At 44.5% G+C, this 18,939-nt stretch overlaps 2 protein-coding genes across 2 annotated transcripts in view; both read left to right on the top strand.

The window, feature by feature from the left end:
• The window catches only part of TFCP2 (transcription factor CP2), a 58,276-nt gene extending 46,795 nt beyond the window's left edge, over positions 1 to 11,481 (top strand). The window contains exon 15 of the mRNA XM_032492850.1: positions 11,348 to 11,481. Coding sequence (XP_032348741.1) covers positions 11,348 to 11,355 — 8 coding nt within the window. The 3' untranslated portion in view covers positions 11,356 to 11,481. The remainder of the gene's footprint in view (positions 1 to 11,347) is intronic.
• On the top strand, positions 76 to 18,937 carry CSRNP2 (cysteine and serine rich nuclear protein 2). The gene is made up of 5 exons (XM_032492847.1): positions 76 to 6,510; positions 11,348 to 11,584; positions 12,718 to 12,977; positions 16,039 to 16,335; positions 17,926 to 18,937. The coding sequence occupies exons 2-5, from the start codon at positions 11,434 to 11,436 to the stop codon at positions 18,847 to 18,849; spliced, it is 1,632 nt and encodes a 543-aa protein (XP_032348738.1). The 5' UTR covers positions 76 to 6,510; positions 11,348 to 11,433; the 3' UTR covers positions 18,850 to 18,937.
• Positions 18,938 to 18,939: the final 2 nt, after the last annotated feature.

The following is an 18,939-nucleotide window of genomic DNA, read 5'->3' as shown; positions in this document are numbered from 1 at the left end:
AAATGACCTGGACAACTTGAAATACAAGGCCAAAATGCTTTTTTAGTGAATAATTACCAGATATTGCCATTGCGGGGGACATTTCTAATGGTATTTTTTCTGATTTTTAATTGTTTCTAGGACTGGTTCTCAGCTTCAGGGACGTCAGCTCTCTCCTCAGCAGGCTGCTATTTTTATTTTTATTCGTTATTTATTCCATTTCTTTCTGAATGTTAGGCTGAGAGGGTTGAACTTTTAAGGTCCCTTCTAAATCTGAATCTGTGACTCTTGTTTACTGTAAATGATACACAGAATTCTATTAATATATTTACTATAAATTTACACTTACTAATTTTTACTTGGTGTTAGGGGTTTTATTAGAGTAGTTTTCAAATTTATATAGAAATGAATACATATATAAGTTTGTAATCATAGATCCTTTTTTAGGGGGGTGGTAATTAGGTTTATTTATTTATTTGATAGTGGTACTGAGGATTAAACCTAGGATCTTTTGCATGCTAAGCATGCAGTCCGCCACTGAGCTATATAGGCTCCCCCCAGGTCCTTAAATTAACCAGAAAATCTCTTAGGCCTTCTTCAGCTCCAAAAAATATTTTATAGTGCCGATGCTATATAATTGGTAAGAATTGGTGTGGTGATAGGACATTGTAATTATTCAACTTACTTTAAAAAATTGCATCTCTTCACTATTGATCCTGTCAGTTAAAAATTTAAACTAGCTTTTTCATTATGAAAGTAATATACAATATGATAAATTCAAACAAAGGATGGTACAACTTTTTCTACTTGTCACCTAGGCCTGCTCTTTAGTGGTACTTTAGTGGTAGTCGTTAAAAAAAGTTTCTCTTTTCTCCTCACCCCCGACCCCCGACACAAATACCCACTTGATTCATGTAGCACTCATGCTCTGCAGTTTGCTTTCTGTGTTTAACATGTCTTGAATACCTTTCTATGTTAGGATTTATAGTTTGACATTCTTTTGAAAAAATGACCATTCCCTATGGATCCCATTTAGGTTAAGTCCATTTGAACATGCATCCTCATAAGTTTTTTCACGTGTATCTCTAAGATATATTCCTAGAAGTAAAATTTACTGGATTTTACCTTTTTAACAATGTGACAGTTGATATTTAAAATAAAGGAGATGGTTTAATGTTTCCATTCGAGTGAGGGTACACGAGAAGGAAAATGGTTAGATTTTAGGCCCTCCTGAGAAGGGGGAGTAGCATCCTATTTGACTTAGCATTGTCTGTACTACTCCCTTGAGGTATAATAGGTTCCATCAAGAAGAATCTGTTTATAGACTTGATAGTTAAAATGGAGTGATCAGGAAGTAAAAGGGGGGAGGTCATCGCAGAACTCTTAAGGACTGAATACCAATCACTACATAAAATGTGGCTATTAAGTAATAAGATTGTCTAGTATTGCGCTCCAATAAGAATGTTTGCCCACAGAAATGATTTGTTTAAGAAGCCATTTAAAGGGATGGGAGTAGGTAGGGGTATAGCTCAGTGGTAGAACACATGCTTAGCATGCACGAGGTCCTGGGTTCAATCCCCAGTACCTCTGTTAAATAGATAGATAGATAGATAGATAGATAGATAGATAGATAGATAAAAGGGATGGGAAATGAAGATGGTCTTACTGTCTGGAAAGAGATTTCAGTACAACAAATACAGGACAGCTAGAGTCTGAAAGACCTGAGAAAGTGAGGTCCTCTTGAGGGGGCAAACGTTCTGGTTCCTGGAAGTCAGGTACAGTCAGGCACTGGGTATGTTGTGAGGGATAGAGCATGACCTCACCACTGAGTTGGAGGAGCATGGGGAAGCTTGGCAAGTGAAGAAGACTTGGCATAATGAGACGAGCCATTTCTAATTTATGCCTAATGAAGAGTGTTCTGAAAACTTTGTATCCCCAAGTTTTCAGAGAAAGTCTTTTGTACAGGGTTGCTGCAGAGATTTGAGCTGTCTTCAGACTACCGTGAAGGACTGACCAAAGCTTCAACATTTAGTTTTGAAAGTAACACCAGTTTGGGGGTACAGCTATTTGAAGTCAGGACTGGGTTTTTCCCTCTTTGCTGAAGCTTTTTTCTCTGGCCAGTACCTAACAATTCCAGATAACTTGGGACCAGAGAAGTTGAGGCATTTTATTGTTTTTCTGAATCTTCAGTCAGCTTTCTTGGCCGTGGATGCTTCCTCTGTGGGAATTTGATCTGTTATGTCCTCTACTGGTCTGTTAGGAGAACTCTAGCCTCAGCAGGAATGGCACAAATGCCCCACCTAGCTGCATTTTTTATGTGCTAATTCATATAAAGTAATCCTGCATCACTCTTCTGCTTCTCCTAAAAATGCTCTGTTTTCCTAGTTGTGAGCCGAGGCTTTTCCTGCTAGAATATTTATTTTTAGTTTGTGATTAAATTTTGGTTTCATTGTACAAACTCCAAGGCTTAAATGAGGAAGAATTTACTACCACTGCAAAGTGGAATGAGCTGTAAAAGATGACCTATGTGACTTGAGGTTAATGCCATCAGCACTTGTGTTTTCTGTTTTGTTAATACTTTATTTCTCCTTCTTGCTTCTTTCAGTGACCTTGTGTTTTACCTTTGACCTTAAACTTCCATCTCTTTCTCCTTCCTCCCTTTTTCTTCATCTTTCTTCTTCACTGCCAGATCTCCTTTGAGCTGTTCCTTATGAACATAGGCCTATTCAACATGTCAACTTGGAAATTGCAACCAAGCCTAGCATTTGCATTCTCAAATTCAGAGATTTAAAAATTGTATATGAATTACAATTCTCAATTGGATTAATGTCAATTATAAGGGAACTTGCTATTTAAAAAATACTGTTGTATTGTTGTACTATTTTGTATTGCATGGGATCTTTTGGGACATGAGTAATACCCAGTTTATCTGTTTTCATATATTTGCATAATATGAGGTACATATTCCTCATTTTAATCACTGCAGATTCCAGTTTTCTTCCTGAGTTTAATGTCTAACTTTTCATTTAAGGATTTAGTTAATATCTCTCCCTAGACATCTTTTATGACTTTGATTCAGACTTTCATTCACCTTTTTTAGGCTTATTAAGCTTGACTTCTCTAAACTCACCCTTGGAGTCTTGTCCCCTCAAACCTTGTTATTTTGCTTTTTAGATAGGGTTTGTGTTTGTGTGTGTGTGTGTTATGCACATGTATAGATCAATTTGTGTATGTCCTTTTGAGAACCTTCTTCCTTGATAAAACACACAGCTTCTACCGTGTTTGTGCTTAATTAAACTGCTGTGGCTGTCTTTTTCCCAGATTTGCCCTATTGATCTCTTTTGGTTAGTGTGGAATTAGTCATAAAGAGGTACCTGTATCTCTAGATCTGGATTATAATTAAACATAAACTAGTAAAGTAAATCTACAAAGTCTACAAATTCTGTATCAGAAAAACAAATACAATGGCCTAGACTTTTATCTTAACTCTTCTTCTCTAAGAAGCTCAGCACAGAGTATCCTCTGACCCATTAATTTTCAACCTCCCTGGAGGGAGTACTCTTTGTTTCTTTTGGTAAAGGGTAGTTGATACATTATATGCTTTGGTGCCAGATAAGCCTCTGCTCAAATCCCAAATCTTGCTCTTCCTCGGTGTGACCTTGGACAAAATAACCTCTTAAACCTCAACTTTTTCGTCTTAAAAAGGAGGTAATACTTAATTCATAGGATTGTTGGAGAGATTACAAAGGATAATGAGTATAAAACAGTTATTTTGTACTTACTATTCAGTTGCTCAATAAATTTAGGATACTGTTACATTATATTATATAATTATATCATATACTACTACTATTATTAGACAAGACCACTTCTACATAAAGACATGACTGCAAGACAGATGTATAAGCACTACCTGGGACATAAAATCTGATCTTTGGTTTTCATCTTTGGCTGCTGTTGTTGATCATATGTCTTTTCTTCCTATTTGACCTTTTTGTCCCTAAATCAAACCCAGGCATCCATGAATTGTGCATGGCCTAGAACAAAAACAGTCACATTTAGAATTAGATGTCATTGTTATTTTTTACATATTAATAATATTAGCATTTCTTTTCACTTTTCTTTGTAGTTTCTACTCTTCTGCACTTGAGCTTCATGGTCATTTGCCCTCCACAGGTCCTGCTTAGGTTGGAAGCATAATTGCAGTTATTATGGGTGAAATGGCACCATTGTAATAACTTACCTAGTGATTCTAACAAGACAATGAAATATGGTGAATAAGTGACTGTAATAAGTGGTTGTGTTGTTTGTTAGAAGTCCAGATGGTTGTTTTGACTGATTAGAGCTTACTGCCAAATTGGATTCTGCTGTTTTCTCAAAGGATGTGCTAAATTTGCTTTGGCTGTCTTCTAGTTTGGTGTCATTAACCAACAAAGCTTGGGCATTGAAGAGGCTGATGGTATTCTGATGAGTTTCCATGACTGCTCAAATTCTTGATGTGTAGACCTATGAAACACTTTTTTTTAGCCTACCCAACATGGCATGGCCTTCAGGCCATTTTTTATTACTTAGTCCACTGATTCTACAGAGTCTGAAGCCTTCTTCCTGTGTGTCCAGGAAAAACAGAAATGTGAACATTTACATTACGTTGACTGTGTTGTAAACATTTTATACTATATTAGCTATTTAATCTCCACAAAACCCTATGAGATACATACTGTTATACCCACTTTGCAGATAAGGAAGGTAAGGCCCAGGGAAGTTGCGTACCTCGCCAAGGGTCACACGATTAGCGAGAGGAATTGGGGTTTATATTCAGGCTGTCTGGCTCTAGGATTCATGCCTTGATCACATGTTATATCATGCCTAAATTTTAGCAGACAGGTGGCCCTAAGGGTTGCTTTTTTTTTTAAATCTGCTTTTCATTTTGCAGTGTTGTTTCCTAGCTTCTTGGGGTCTCTGTTGTCACCTTGGGGAGAGAACTGGAATTCTTGGCATTTTTTTCAAGCCACCTAACCTCTCAATTTAAAAACTGAGCTGGCTTGGTAGCCAGTAGATCTGGCTCATAGTTCTTGGTGGCAATGAAAAGTGCACCATGCTTTGGAACCAGTGTAACTTGAGTTTAAATCCTGCCATCCATCCATTCAATAAATATCCATGAAATATCCATGGAGATCCTTCATGTCAAATACCAGGCTTTGTACTGGGTGCTGAGGATACAGTAAATGAAACAATCTCTTACTCTCATGAAATTTAATCAAGTAAAAGAAGACAGAAAAACAAATACATGTCAAATGGTAAATGCTTATATATATATAAAACACAAGGGAATAGAGACTTAGAGGAAGCACCATTTTAGAAATATGGTCAAGGAAGGGTCTCTGATAAAGGGACATTTGAGCAAATATGAAGTGAGGGAGTAAGTATGTGTCTAGCGGGTGAAAGAGTGTTCCAAGCAAAAAGACCCTGAGGTGAGAGCATGATTGTCCTGTTAAAGGGACTGCAAGGAGGCCAGGGGGCCAGTGTAAAGGAGAGTAAGGGAGGGGAAAAGTAGGAGAGAATACAACATATAGGAAAGGGCGTTGGTGATGTGAGAGGGTGCACCTCTGTCTTGTAGGGCCTTACAGGTCAAGGAAGAAATATGTTCTTCCATTCTGAGTGAGATCCAAAACCAAGGCTGTGGATGTCCTTGGCAAGTGACACACAACTTCTGAGTTCTGAAGCTTCGTTTCCCCCGTTTTAGAAATGGGTTGCAAAGCTGTGAAGATCGGAAATGATGTAAGAAAATTTTGGAAAGAAAACAATCCATCAATACATACTGAGATTACTGTGCATTGCTTGCATTTTCTTCACACTTTGGGCAGGCTGCAGCACATAACGCTGCTTAAGACTAAGATCCTATGAACGAGGATAAGGGGGATTATGTCCTTTAGGCTTGGGAGTGTGAGCCTGGCGAAAGGAAAAAGGAGAGTTTTAGAGGAGTATTTGTTCAGTCATTGAAGATCAGTAGCTGAGGGTCTCCCCTCTTCCTCTTCAAAAGGCTGCAGCTGCGCCAAACTCGCTTTCCCAGGGTCCGCTGCAGCAGAGGCGCCGCCTCCTGGAGCCTGTTTGCGGGAGAGTTTCGGCTTTGCTCTGGTAGCCGCCTCCAACTCCCGGCATGCCGCTGGGCGTGGGGCAGGCACGTAGACTCCATTTCCCAGCGTGCCCCGGGGCTCAGTCCGGACGTGCCGGCGCCTATAAGAGCCAGAGCGCTGCGGCCGGATCCTATTGTTAGCCGGAGCCGGGGCGGTTCTGTGCGGCTGCTGCCGGGGGCGCCCGAGTTGCCGGAGCCGCCCGCCCTCCGCCGCCTGCCGGCCGACCTGCCCACCCACCATCCTTCCCCGCCCTGCCGCCCTGGGAACTCCCTGACTGTCGCCGCGGCCCCAGGACTCGCTCTCTCCTCCCTCCTTCCCACCCAGGCTAGGGCGGCGGCGGCGGCGGCAGCGGGGGCGGCAGAGACCATCACGGGAGGAGGCAGCTGCGGCGGGGCCGGTAATGGGCCTGAGGGTGCGGGGCGGAGGGTGCCGCCTCGTCTTTTCTCGAGATCGGCCCCTGGGCGGCTGTGGAGGAGTGGTCATCCCAGAGCTGCGCGGATGGAGGGGTCAGAAATGAGGGAGGCTCGGACGGGAGCGGTCGGGGGGCGGGGAGCTAGGGCGCCTCTGGGAAGGGAAAGAGTCGGGAGAGGCGTGGGAGCGAGGGGCACGGAGGACCCGGGCCCGGACTGCGGGGGCAGCTTGAGGGAGACCGACCGGCGGCTTAGAAGCCGGCAGGAATTCGGATGCGGGTTGAGTTCGGAATGGAGTGGAGATGATGTAGGATGGAGGGAAGTGAGGAAGGGGAGGGGGGAAATAGAGGAAAATGTGGGAGGAGTGGTTGGGAATTTGTGTCTAGCAGGCTGGAAGGGATGGGAAGGTTGGGTAGGGGCTGCAGACGAATGGAATGAGCGGGAAGGTTAGCAGGAGTCCGAGAGAAATGGGCCAGGAGCTGAAGGGTTCAGCGGGGGTGTCCATTAAGGGGAACTGGTGACTTGACATGTCCTTTCAGCTCAGGTTCCTGATATCTCCCATTTTTCTGGCGTTATGTGAGAAAACGAAAGCATCACTTGCCCTGGTTGCTTGCTTGATCTTTTTACACAGGCCCAAACACGCAGCTGACTGCCATCCATCCCTTTTAGTACCATGGTCTTGATTCATCCTTTTAAAGGGGTTTAGAGTGGCAGTGTGACACACAAACCATTCTTCAGTATGAAACGTTAGAAGTTATCCCCAAGAGACACAGTGTCCCCTTGTCCTGCAGTTTTCAGTTCAAGGTAAATCCATAGTGGATTCAGATTTTCCTTTTCTTTACTGACTTTCCATTTTGCAAATGTCCAAAGCCAGGAGGATGTTGGTGTGTGCCAGAGTTGTAAATGACTGGATATCCTTGAGAGTTAATGGTTCCTGCAGCATCATGTTCCAGTTCTCCCACAAAGACCTCGTGTCCTTCATTCCTTGGGAGTTTAAACATGAAATTCTAATCTTGTGTCAGTGAAGGGATACAAAACAGGGAGTGAGGGTTGGAGGGGGGCTTCCCTGAAATGCCTAGTTTAAACAAGATGTTTTCACTTGAGCACTTTGTAAGTTCATGATCCTGGTAAATCACAAGGACACATGGATTCACAAAATTCATAGTATTTGAGAATTAACCACAGTATTTTGTAAAAGGAGAAACAAGACCCGTCATCTTATTTAGGTTGATCCTGACACTTAGCAGCAAGCCTTCCTTCCTCCAACCCAGCTACAGATGGTAGCACTGATCTTACTAGAGATTTTCGTCCCTTGACCTTTAGCAGAAGGTTGGGTTCCAGTCGAGTAGAGAGGCCTTCTCCTCTGAGATGTACCTCATCTTATTTTGGACTCATTCACAAGAGAGGCTTGCATTACCTAAACTTTGTCAATACATTCTGCATCCACAAAACTGGGGGAAAGGGCAATTTTTTCTTTTTGGCTAGTCTCACATATGCTGGTTTTTTATTTGGGGGGGTTGTTAAAGGAATCCACACAAGCCTGCAGAGGCTTAGCTCTAGTACTAAAATACATCTATGCTATAGATCTACTTTATTTGGTGCTATCCTGGTATCTTCTGTATGCTGTGAATCTGAATTATTTCATATACCTTTGGGAAATATTCAGCTAGAAACACTTGAGAAAAGACAGTAAGGCATGTAGCTACAAAGTGTCAGCTGACATTTCATTTTCCTGGCATAAAAGCTTTTATAGAGGTTTGCATTATTTTCTCCAAAAGCATTTATTGTTTGAGTTGGTCGTTTTGACAGTTAACTGTCAGTTATGATCTGCCTTTCCAGCCTCATCTTGATTATTTCTGTATGGGTTTAAGTGCTTGGAGTATAACTTAGAAGTGTTTTTCTTGAACACAAGCACTGATCCTCTGCCAATGAATAAATAGTTGAGAGAGGTGGGAATGACTGATTTCTAATTGCGGTTTGAAAGGAAGTTGAATTCATAAATTGGAAAAGCGTGGAACCTATTCTTGTTGTTGCTATTGTAGAAAAAGATTTCTTCAGGCCACTGTGGAAGTGGATGGGAGGTTTCTCCTTGGTGCCCAGTGAACATCTTTATCTAACTAGTCAAGTTCACACCAGAGAGTTGGACAAGGAAAGCTGGGTTGAAATTTAAACTTATATTGGTTGTTGGGACAGAATCATTGGATTTTTAAAATTTTTTTGTAATGGGTTAATGTCAGAGAAAGTGATGCCAACATCCTGGGATGGGGAGGGGGAGGGGCGAGAGCTCAGTGAGTATTCCCATTATTTACACTTATTGCCGTAGATTCAGAAGACTCTCAGGCATTTTAAGAAAAACAGTTCTCTTCGGTTTCACATCTTTTTGCCTCTTTCTTACCTGCCTCCTATCATTGCCCAGAAGCCTATTCCAGAAGTGGAGGTGAGGAAGACGTAGGAAAAAGAGAGAAGGAGACTAGAACAAGCAGCCAGCAATCCTGGCTGCACCAGAGTGCACAAAAGGTGACCTGAAGAGAAAGGGCCACTGGGTTAAGACAGTGGAGAATTCTCGTAATAAAGACTATCTTGGACCAGACCCAACCACATGCAGGGCTTACAGAGAAATATTCAGAGGGAACCCACACTACCAGAAGCAGAGGGACAGCCGAGCAAAGGACAGGAGGGCACATTTGCTCCCAGTCATCAATCCCTGCGTGCTTCCAGGCTGAGGAAGAAGGCACTTTCCTAGGAGCAGCACTAACTGGATCTCAGTTAAAACTGAAGCGGGACGTTAGTCCTTTCTGAGAAAGATTTTCAGCTTAGTCTACTTTTTCATGTGGTCAATAAGATTTTTTATTATTTATCATTATTTTTTAAACTTTTTTGTTACTGAAGTATAATTGATTTTCGATAAGGTTTGTAAGTGGGGAGGAAATATTAAATTCAGTGGTCAACATTATTCTCTAATTTTTTTTATTCCACCCACATAAGTATTCGATTGCAAAGGTCTCCCCTCCCCCAATAATGGAATGGAATGAGAAATTTGTTAGTTAATATGTAGCTTTAAGCCCAGATGAAATCTTAACCCATGAAAGTCTTTGGCTCTCTCCATTCTTACCATGTCCTAGGAACGTGACCTCTGATGGTGAGATGAGTAAGCTGAAGAACATAATTGACACTTTGAGTTTATTTTAAAAATTTCATTGTAATTCTTATCAAGTACTTGCTTACATTTTTCTCACTGGTCAGTTTATTTCAGGACTATGCTTGTCTGAGACCTATGATGCCTGAGGTTTCTTGGGTGCATCTTGTGACTTGAATGAAAAATTTTAATGAGATCTGGATAGATAGATTAGGAAATATCTAAAGTGCTTATTAGGTCTGGTTGACTCTGTAGAGCTGACCCAAGAGCAGGCAAATTGCTTCCAAGAGACAGTCCAGAAAAACAGCTCTGTAGCAGGCAAATCTTGACACCACAGTATATTCTGGGTAGCTGCTCTGCAGTAATGCAGCCCTGGCTTTCTGGGCAGTGTTGTTATTCCTGCTGCATAATTAGCAACTAGTGAGATCATAGTCTGGGGAGATTCTGGCATTACTGAGGCAAAGCAGGGAGGTTTTGTATCATCACATGTGGCTTCGGCTCTGACAGTGTTTCTGCTGAGCAGATTCATATCCTTGGGAATTTAAGTCCAAAGGTGGAGGAGGAGAAAGATTTGTACCTGGGAAGTGGACTGCCCCAGACTCTTTGGTTGTGTGGCAGCATGCTGAAACACTGCCTGCTGTATTGATGTAACCAGAGTAAATTGTCACTTCTTTTGCTATTTGTTGTGTCCTTGCTGGTTTCTTTATAGAGGGCAAAGACTGTAAAGCTAAGTCTTCCTTGCACAGAGGATGATGGTAGATCAGCTGGGCCCTTTTTCTGGAGCAGTATGAGATTGGGAAAGATTCTTGGCTTTGAAGCCAGCACAGATTCTAATTGTCAGTCAATCCCCACCCCCCTCTTTCAGTCCATTCTTTAGAACCAAATTTGACCTTTTTAGGAGCCTCGTGAGACACTTCACATTTGTGAAGATCCGGGTAAAGCGTTTCCCTGACTGTCAGCTTACTTTGAAGTTGAAAGCCTAGAGCAGTATTTCCCAAAGTGTGTTCCAAGGATCATTTGCCCCCCAAGATACTCTAGAAATAAGGGGTTCCTTAATCATGTGTGTGAAACTCTGCATTCTGTTTTCTCCCACCCTTCACCATTAGCATATTAAAAGCCTTTAAGAGGTCTTCCCAGAAGCAGTTTCCTAAAGCATTTTGACACAGCAGTCCTGTTTCCTTGTAAAAGCAATTAACATATTAATATCTGTGGAACTAGCTAGTTTAATGGATACACTTCAGGAAGTGCCAGGCTATATTTCCACTAGGAAAAATCATTGGATCGAGTGTAGGTTTAGGCACAGCCTGATTCTGCCTTTGATCCCCAGTCCCTCCTACTGGCCCCATGGAGCGCTCTCTTGGGGGATCAGAAGAGCAGCTACTGTTACCCCTGGGCTAATGAAGCCTAGAGCCCTGGTGGCTTGGAACCAAAGGCCTTCACTCCGCTGGGAAAGGTGCTGCTGCTACTCATCTCATTATTCTGAGAATGACTGAGACTGGAGGGGCTGAGGAGAAACAAAAGTAGGAGCGTGCTGGCGGGAATAAGTGGAGATACGACCTAGTCTCTAGAGAGCAGACCTCGGTGCTTAGCTCAGGTGCTTGCTTTCTTCACTTGGAGAGCTGTGTGTATGGACTTGGGAGGGGTCTGTCTGAGGACAGGAACGCTGATTCCTCTTTTCCCCTGGGCAGAATCCTAATGCACCTGGCTAACTGGTGGTGAGCAGGGGGTTTGGGGCCAGCGTGGTGGGCTCCCCAAGGAAACCCCTTTGAAACCAATGGATGCATTCACGGGCTCGGGTCTCAAGAGGAAGTTTGATGATGTGGATGTGGGCTCATCAGTTTCCAACTCAGATGATGAGATCTCCAGCAGTGACAGTGCAGACAGCTGCGACAGCCTCAATCCTCCTACAACTGCCAGCTTCACACGTGAGTGAGCCGCTCCCTCCCTGCCTACACCCCCATCCCCCAAGCCTCGCATCAGAGCCCACTGCATTTGTTAAGACAGCATCTGTCTAGCTTGGGGATTTGCCTTTAATCATAATCTTTCCCACCTTTAGCTCAACCTTGCTCTTTGGAGGACCTAATTGCTCTAATATCACAGACTTAAGGATGATTTATTCTAGCTGATTTTACTTGAGCTGTGGTTTGTGAGTCTCCAGAAAGGGTTGAATTTAATTGAAGGAGTCGTCCAGGATTCTACCCCGCCCCACCAGAGTCCCATAGAGTTCCACAAAACTGTAGCTCTAGCAGGACATAAGTGCTTACTGCCTGGACAACTAGGGCATCTCCACATTTCTTAATTCTTACGGCTCAATTAGTTTCTTGGAAGGAACCTCTGATTCTATAGATCAAGAGTTGCCCATGAGCTAAATCTGGCCCACTGCCTATTTTTGTAAATAAAGTTTTATTGGAACACAGCCACACCGTGTTTTTGATGGCTTTCATGCTATAATGGCAGAGTTAAATAGTTGCAACAGAGACATCATGGCCTGCAAAGCATAAAATATTTACTACCTGGCCCTTTATAGAAGAAAGAAAGCTCTCTCCTGCTATTGACCAACACTGGTCAATAGAATTTTCTGTTATGATAGAAATGTTCTGTATCTTCACTGTCCAGTATAGTAGCCAATAGCCATATGTGGCTGTTGAGCATTTGAAGTGTGATTGGTGTTAACTGAGGAGCTGAATTTAAATTTTTTTTTTCATTTTAATCTAAATTACCACATGTGGCTAGTAGCTGCTGGATTGGACAGTGAAGCTATGGAGATTGATATATCCTGAAAAGATTACCTAGGGATTCTCTTCCCAGCTGATGTCTAAAAATAGATTTTGTGGTCATCTGTTTGGGGTGAAGTCAATCTGGAGGCAAGGCAGTGGTATGGACCAGCTGATGTTCAGGGTCCCTTCCAACTGTGCATTTAAGATTTGAAAATTAGGAAGGTCTGTAGATACTGGGAGCACCTTTGGAGAAGAGTTGAGAGCCTGGGTGAATGAGAAATAGTGAAGTCCCCAAACAGGCCACGTCTGGGTTAATAAAACTTTCTGTTCTCTCTTCTCAGCCACATCCATCCTGAAGCGGCAGAAGCAGCTGCGGAGGAAGAATGTGCGCTTTGACCAGGTGACTGTGTACTACTTTGCCCGGCGCCAGGGATTCACCAGTGTGCCCAGCCAGGGCGGCAGCTCTCTGGGCATGGCCCAGCGCCACAACTCTGTTCGCAGCTATACTCTCTGTGAGTTTGCTCAAGAGCAGGAGGTGAACCATCGGGAGATTCTCCGTGAACACCTGAAGGAGGAGAAACTCCATGCCAAGAAGATGAAGGTGCCTGAGGGGCCTGGGGTCTGGTACTTCCCGTGGGCTAAGATAAAGCGGGAAACCATCTAGGTCTGCCGTGTTGTGTTTTCTTGTTTGTTTGTTTTTGGACTGTTGCGTTTGGCGTGTAGAGATTTCACATCTTTCTCATGAGAAATCTCAGATTTGGGATCAGATCTCAGTCTGAGACACCATTCTTTTTGTCTCTGGTGGGGAGTCTAGCAGAGATAGCAAAATGGCTTCCCTAGAATTCCCTATGCTTGCCCCCTCTACAATTTTTTTTGAAGTTGAAAATCTGAATACCTGAAGTCATTCGAATCTGCCACCCCTGGAACCTGAGGAAGCAGTGTTTTAATTTCTTGTCAAGTGATCGTCCAGTTCCCTGATGCACGGAGTAAGTTTTGGATCTTTTACACTCTTGGAAGAGATCCCACAGTTTCTGTAACTCCTGTTGCTTCTAGGTGATAGTTTTTTAGGTGTAAACAACTGCATTACCAAATATTTATTTCGATTTGCCCTGGGCCTGCAATCCAATGCCGCACCAGCTCCTCGAGTTGAGGAGGAGAGCAGGGGCTGGAAGAAGACCATCTCAGCTGCTCTTTATAGCTGCCCGTTTGTGCTCAGCATTGCTCAGTATGCCACAGCTAGATTTTCCACCCGTCTGCAAAAGTTGCCCCCTGAGTTCCCAGTTCCAAATTTGGGGAATACAGCTTTAGGCCTGGCCATGTTTCTTCTGGGCTCAGAGTATGGAGACCCACATTACAACAGGTGGCTGCATTTTTTTCCTAGGTTGTGGGTGAAATCCTAATGAGACACCAGAATGTGCTAGCATTGGAGAACTGGGGGCAGAGGATGTATGTGAACTGGCTCTCCCGCTCTCTCCCTTTGAGAGCTCTCTGTCTACTCCCCGCAGTCTACGCCTAAAGCCTTCCACCTGTTTTTCTAACTAGAATGACATTCAGGCTTCCCTTTCTTCTGTCTGAGGAATTCCATCACTGACCCTATCACCTTCCTGCTGCTATAGCAACAGCTGGGCAAATAAACACCGCTCTCATCATTTGCAGTGAAGGCTCTCTTCCCTTTCCCTGAGAAGAAACCCCGCTCCTGCATCTGTTAGAGGGATGACCTGTCAAAGCAGGGTACCACCCAGTTTTGGGTCCTCCCTTGTAGGCGGTCTAGGGACAAAGCCAGGCAAACTCAAGATGGAGATACAGGAAATCCTACTTGTTAGTGGATTTAGTGAGCAGCACCATGGTGGCATCTAATGCATCTTTCTGTGTCAAGAGAAAATCCTTTCTTTGCTCTCCCCAGGTCCAATTTACTCTTTTCTTAGAAGTTTCTCCTATCTTTAGCATTCTATAGGGGAGGCAGTTGGTCTTAAAAATAGACATTTTGCATATCCCATATGCCGTCTAATACTTGTTGTCGTTCTGGAATGCCACACACACACAAAAAGAACAAAAGAAAACAGCTGCTGGTGCTCTGTACCAGTATTAGTATCTATAATTTTTCTAATATTTCTATTACTTTTTTTGGCCTTTTATCTGTACGGAATTCATTATTATGAACAGTATGAATTGAGGATCTAACTTAATTTTTTTTTCCAGAAGAAAATCCAGTTGTCCCAATACCATTTAATGACTAGAAGGCTTTTTTTTCTCACTGACTTGAAATGCCACCTCTATTATAATACATCAGATTCTCAGATCTGCATGGGTTTCTTTCTATTGCATCTCTGATCCCTTTCCTTTGAGAGGCTAGGAGGAGGCCAACCCTGGTGAAATGGGCGACGTAAGGTCTGCAGAAAGGTGACTCGTAGTTGGCCTGCCTGGGATGGAAATAACTGACTAGGGAATCCCCAGAAGCACCACTTTATTTCCTTCATTTCTATGTCACCTCCCCACAAACAAACAAACAAACAAACAAACAAACAAACAAACAAAACAAGTATATGGCCTGTTACCCGGTCTGTTGCATCACGTCTCTCCCAGGAGCTATTCCTTTACCGGCACTACTCCGGCTGGCTGATGCAATAAGCCAAACCCCCCAGTAGCTTGGCTTTCATCCTGCTAGTAGCTTCCAGAGCCCTGGGGGTTATGAGGCCTCATTTTCTTTACCTGAATTCCCTCGTGAGTTTTCAGAACTCATTCAGCCACAGATTGTCTTCAGCCTGTCCTTCCACTAAGATTCCCTTTCCGGGCTCTCTGTCCTTCTTACCCAGAGAGCCCAGATTTCTGCCTGTAGAGAGTACACTCAGTATTGTACACGCCACCCTACCTCGCATGCAGCTTTCCTCTGAAATCAAATAAAAAAGGACTAGGAAGGAGAAAGAATGTATTTCTTCTAGGCCATGGATTGGAAGTGAAGGCTTTCTTTGATACCTGTTAATAACTTGCTTGGTTTTTTTCCTCCTCCCAGTGAAACGAAGCTCTTCTGTGTATGCACAGATAATTATTCACACTGTGGGGATTCAGGTTCACTGACAAAGACCTGGCAGGTAGCCTTGTACTACACTTAAATGTGCTCTTCTTCCCAGAATGTGCTTTTGGGTCCTTCGGTGTACAAATTGAAGGGTGTTTTGCAAGGTTATTTATATCCAAGGAACATCCAGCCATTGATGGACCTTGTCCTCCCTGTATTAGAAGGCAGGTTAGCTGAAGCCCACGGGCATAAGCCTGAGAATTGAGGGTCTATTTGTGGGAAAAGATTATCTTCAGGAAGGAGGATGAGCCAGGGGTTTTAAGAAACTTTGATCCGAAAGGTGATGTCCCTTGTGTTGAAGGGTGGTGTTAGAACTACAGAAGGTTTCCTATCTTCCTGCTCTAGACTACTTCTCTTGACTTATACTACCCAGTATGGTAGCCACTAGTTTAATTAATTAAAGTTAAATGTACTCAGTTGCACTAGCCATGCTTACAGAGCCCCTTGGCCACACACACAACAGGATGGGCTGCACAGATTTGTCCCTCACGGCAGAAGGTTCACCTGGATCGTGCTGCCCTGGGTGCGCTGGGTGAGAAGCTCCTGCTGGTAGCCCTAGAGGCTGACCTTCCTTCTTGTCTTTCGGCAGCTGACCAAGAATGGGACAGTGGAGTCGGTGGAGGCCGACGGCCTGACACTGGATGATGTTTCAGATGAAGATATTGATGTGGAAAATGTGGAGGTGGATGATTACTTCTTCCTGCAGCCCCTGCCCACCAAACGGCGACGGGCCCTGCTGAGAGCTTCTGGGGTCCACCGCATTGATGCTGAAGAGAAGCAAGAACTTCGAGCCATCCGCCTGTCACGGGAAGAGTGTGGTTGTGACTGTCGACTGTACTGTGACCCGGAAGCGTGTGCCTGTAGCCAGGCTGGGATTAAATGCCAGGTCAGTCCAGCTGGCCTGAGACGGTCCGTCTACACTAGTGTCAGGGGCTGGGGTGTGGGCGCCTGTGAACATGGGAGGTGGCCATGCACAGGTGGACTTGCCATGACTGAACACTCCCCAGTTCTGCAACCTTCCTCCGCCAACAAAGAAAACAAGTATGACAGGATTCTTAGGCTGTGGAGAGAGCGATGGGTATCTTTTTTTCTGTGCTCTCACCTCAGAGGTGACAGAAGCAGTCGTCTGCACATGGAGGATGAGGGGTTAGAAGTCTAACATGTAGTAGTTGTTTCTGTATTGACTGATTCCTTGACATAAATGGGAGCAGAGAACTGAGGTAGGCCTTTTAGGTTTTATCCGGCCCTTATTCACAGTACCTCTACCTCTACTCCAGTTTTGTAAAATTGAGAATAGTTCTCAGAATCTGTAATTCAGGAGCAGACTTGAGCTGGAAGAGCTTTAATCCACGGTGTCCTAACGCACAGAAGGCATCATCCCCCGATGGCCTTCTGACAAGGGGCGGTTTGGAAGACACATCTCAATTGAAAAGGGCAGTACCATCCCAAAGAATGAATTTTATCTAGAACTTGCATACTGAGGCTATGGGGACTGAGTCCTTGTGGTTAAATTTATCCTAACCAACCTTTTCTTTCTTAATTTCAGGTTGGTATCAAATAGCTATAGCAGGTCTGGCCAGATAACGCTTCTGAGACTTAAGTCCCACAACGAATCAGTCTGAGGACAGTCCTAAGAAATGGACTGTTCCTAATAACTAGGAGGGAGAGTTCTAGAAGTTGATGGCATAGGAAGTCAATGTGTATCTGTACCTATCTGTCTACTCACGTTTTTAATTTTATTTTTGGTATATGTGAATTTTGTGGGGTTTTTTTTTTCTTTTTTGGGACTCAAAAGGGAGATAAAGAGGTAGAAAGCATCTCCTTTCCAGATACCCCTGGTCTGTAAGTTCATTACCTTGATAACTGCTTCCCAACCAAACTGGTCAACCCACAGAGGGAAATGAAGCAGGTAGTGAAGAGCTGGCCATTGTTTTGTTTGAACCTTCCTTACAGCATCTTAGCAGGCAAAGGTTACTCTCGCCTAGTTGCCCCAGCATGTATTGCTTTGGACGAGCTAGATCTGCTGCCCCCTTTCCCATGCCTGTCATCAAGGAACGCATCAAAGAAGGCTTACTGGCCTTCTGTTTTCTTAATACAGCAGGTAAGTTCTAGAAAAGTCTCTGAGGTACATACATTTCTTTTCTCTGAGAACTGTCAGCATTCAGAGTGGAATCTCTGGACTTTTAACTGGAAAGGCCCTTTGGCCTGATCGTTGTCTACTTTTTGTTTAGAAGAGGAAACAAAGCCCTAGAGAGAGAAATGACTTTCTTGAGGTCACACAACTAATTAATGGCTGCGCTGGAATTGAAATGCAAGTGGCCTGAAGACTCCCACCTAGAGCTCTGTTAGCTGATGCTGCAGGTCATGTTTTGAATTGGTGGTTCTCTTGTAAGAAGCCCTCAGACCCCAGCTCCCTGTGTTCGCCAGCTAATGTCTCCTATCTCACCTGACCTCAACCTCCTTGTCTCCTCCTTAGGTGGATCGCATGTCCTTCCCATGTGGCTGCTCCCGGGATGGCTGTGGGAACATGGCTGGACGCATTGAATTCAATCCAATTCGGGTCCGGACTCATTACCTCCACACCATCATGAAGCTGGAGCTGGAGAGCAAGCGGCAGGTGAGCCACCCACCAGCGCCGGACGAGGAGCCCTCCCCCACTGCCAGCTGCAGCCTGGCCGCAGCCCAGGGCTCGGAGACACAGGACTTCCAGGAGTTCATTGCTGAGAATGAGACGGCAGTGATGCACCTGCAGAGCGCGGAGGAACTGGAGCGGCTCAAGGCGGAGGAGGACTCCAGCGGCTCCAGTGCCAGCCTGGACTCCAGCATAGAGAGCCTGGGCGTGTGCATCCTGGAGGAGCCCCTGGCTGTCCCCGAAGAGCTGTGCCCAGGCCTCACGGCCCCCATTCTCATCCAGGCTCAGCTGCCCCCAGGCTCCTCCGTGCTGTGTTTTGCCGAGAACTCAGACCACCCAGCCGCCTCCGCAGTGAACAACGCATCCTACTTGAACAGTGGGCCCCTAGTCTATTACCAGGTGGAGCAGAGGCCAGTCCTGGGGGTGAAAGGAGAGCCTGATACAGAAGAAGTCCCATCCTCTTTCCCCAAGGAGAAGGATCTGAATGTCTTCTCTCTCCCTGTTACCTCACTGGTGGCTTGTAGCCCAACAGACCCGGCTGCCCTCTGTAAATCAGAGGTGGGGAAAACATCCACTCTAGAAGCACTAGTGCCCGAAGATTGTAACCCCGAGGAGCCTGGGAATGAAGACTTCCGTCCCTCCTGGTCCCCCTCCAGCCTCCCCTTCCGCACGGACAATGAAGAGGGCTGTGTGGTGGAGAAGACCGCACAGCGGAGTGAGGACCGGCCCCCCGAAGAGCCTTCCCCAGAGCTCCCTCTGGCAGTGTGACACGGGGATGGAGATTCTGCCTCTCACCCAGTCTCTATTTATTCCCTTATTTTATCTAACACCATTTCAAAACAAAACTGTAGAAGCAGC

Source organism: Camelus ferus, chromosome 12 (genome assembly GCF_009834535.1).
Source record: "Camelus ferus isolate YT-003-E chromosome 12, BCGSAC_Cfer_1.0, whole genome shotgun sequence".
Lineage (NCBI taxonomy): Eukaryota > Metazoa > Chordata > Mammalia > Artiodactyla > Camelidae > Camelus > Camelus ferus.
The sequence above is the reverse complement of the archived record's forward strand: the minus strand, read 5'-3'. Positions and strand labels throughout refer to the sequence as shown.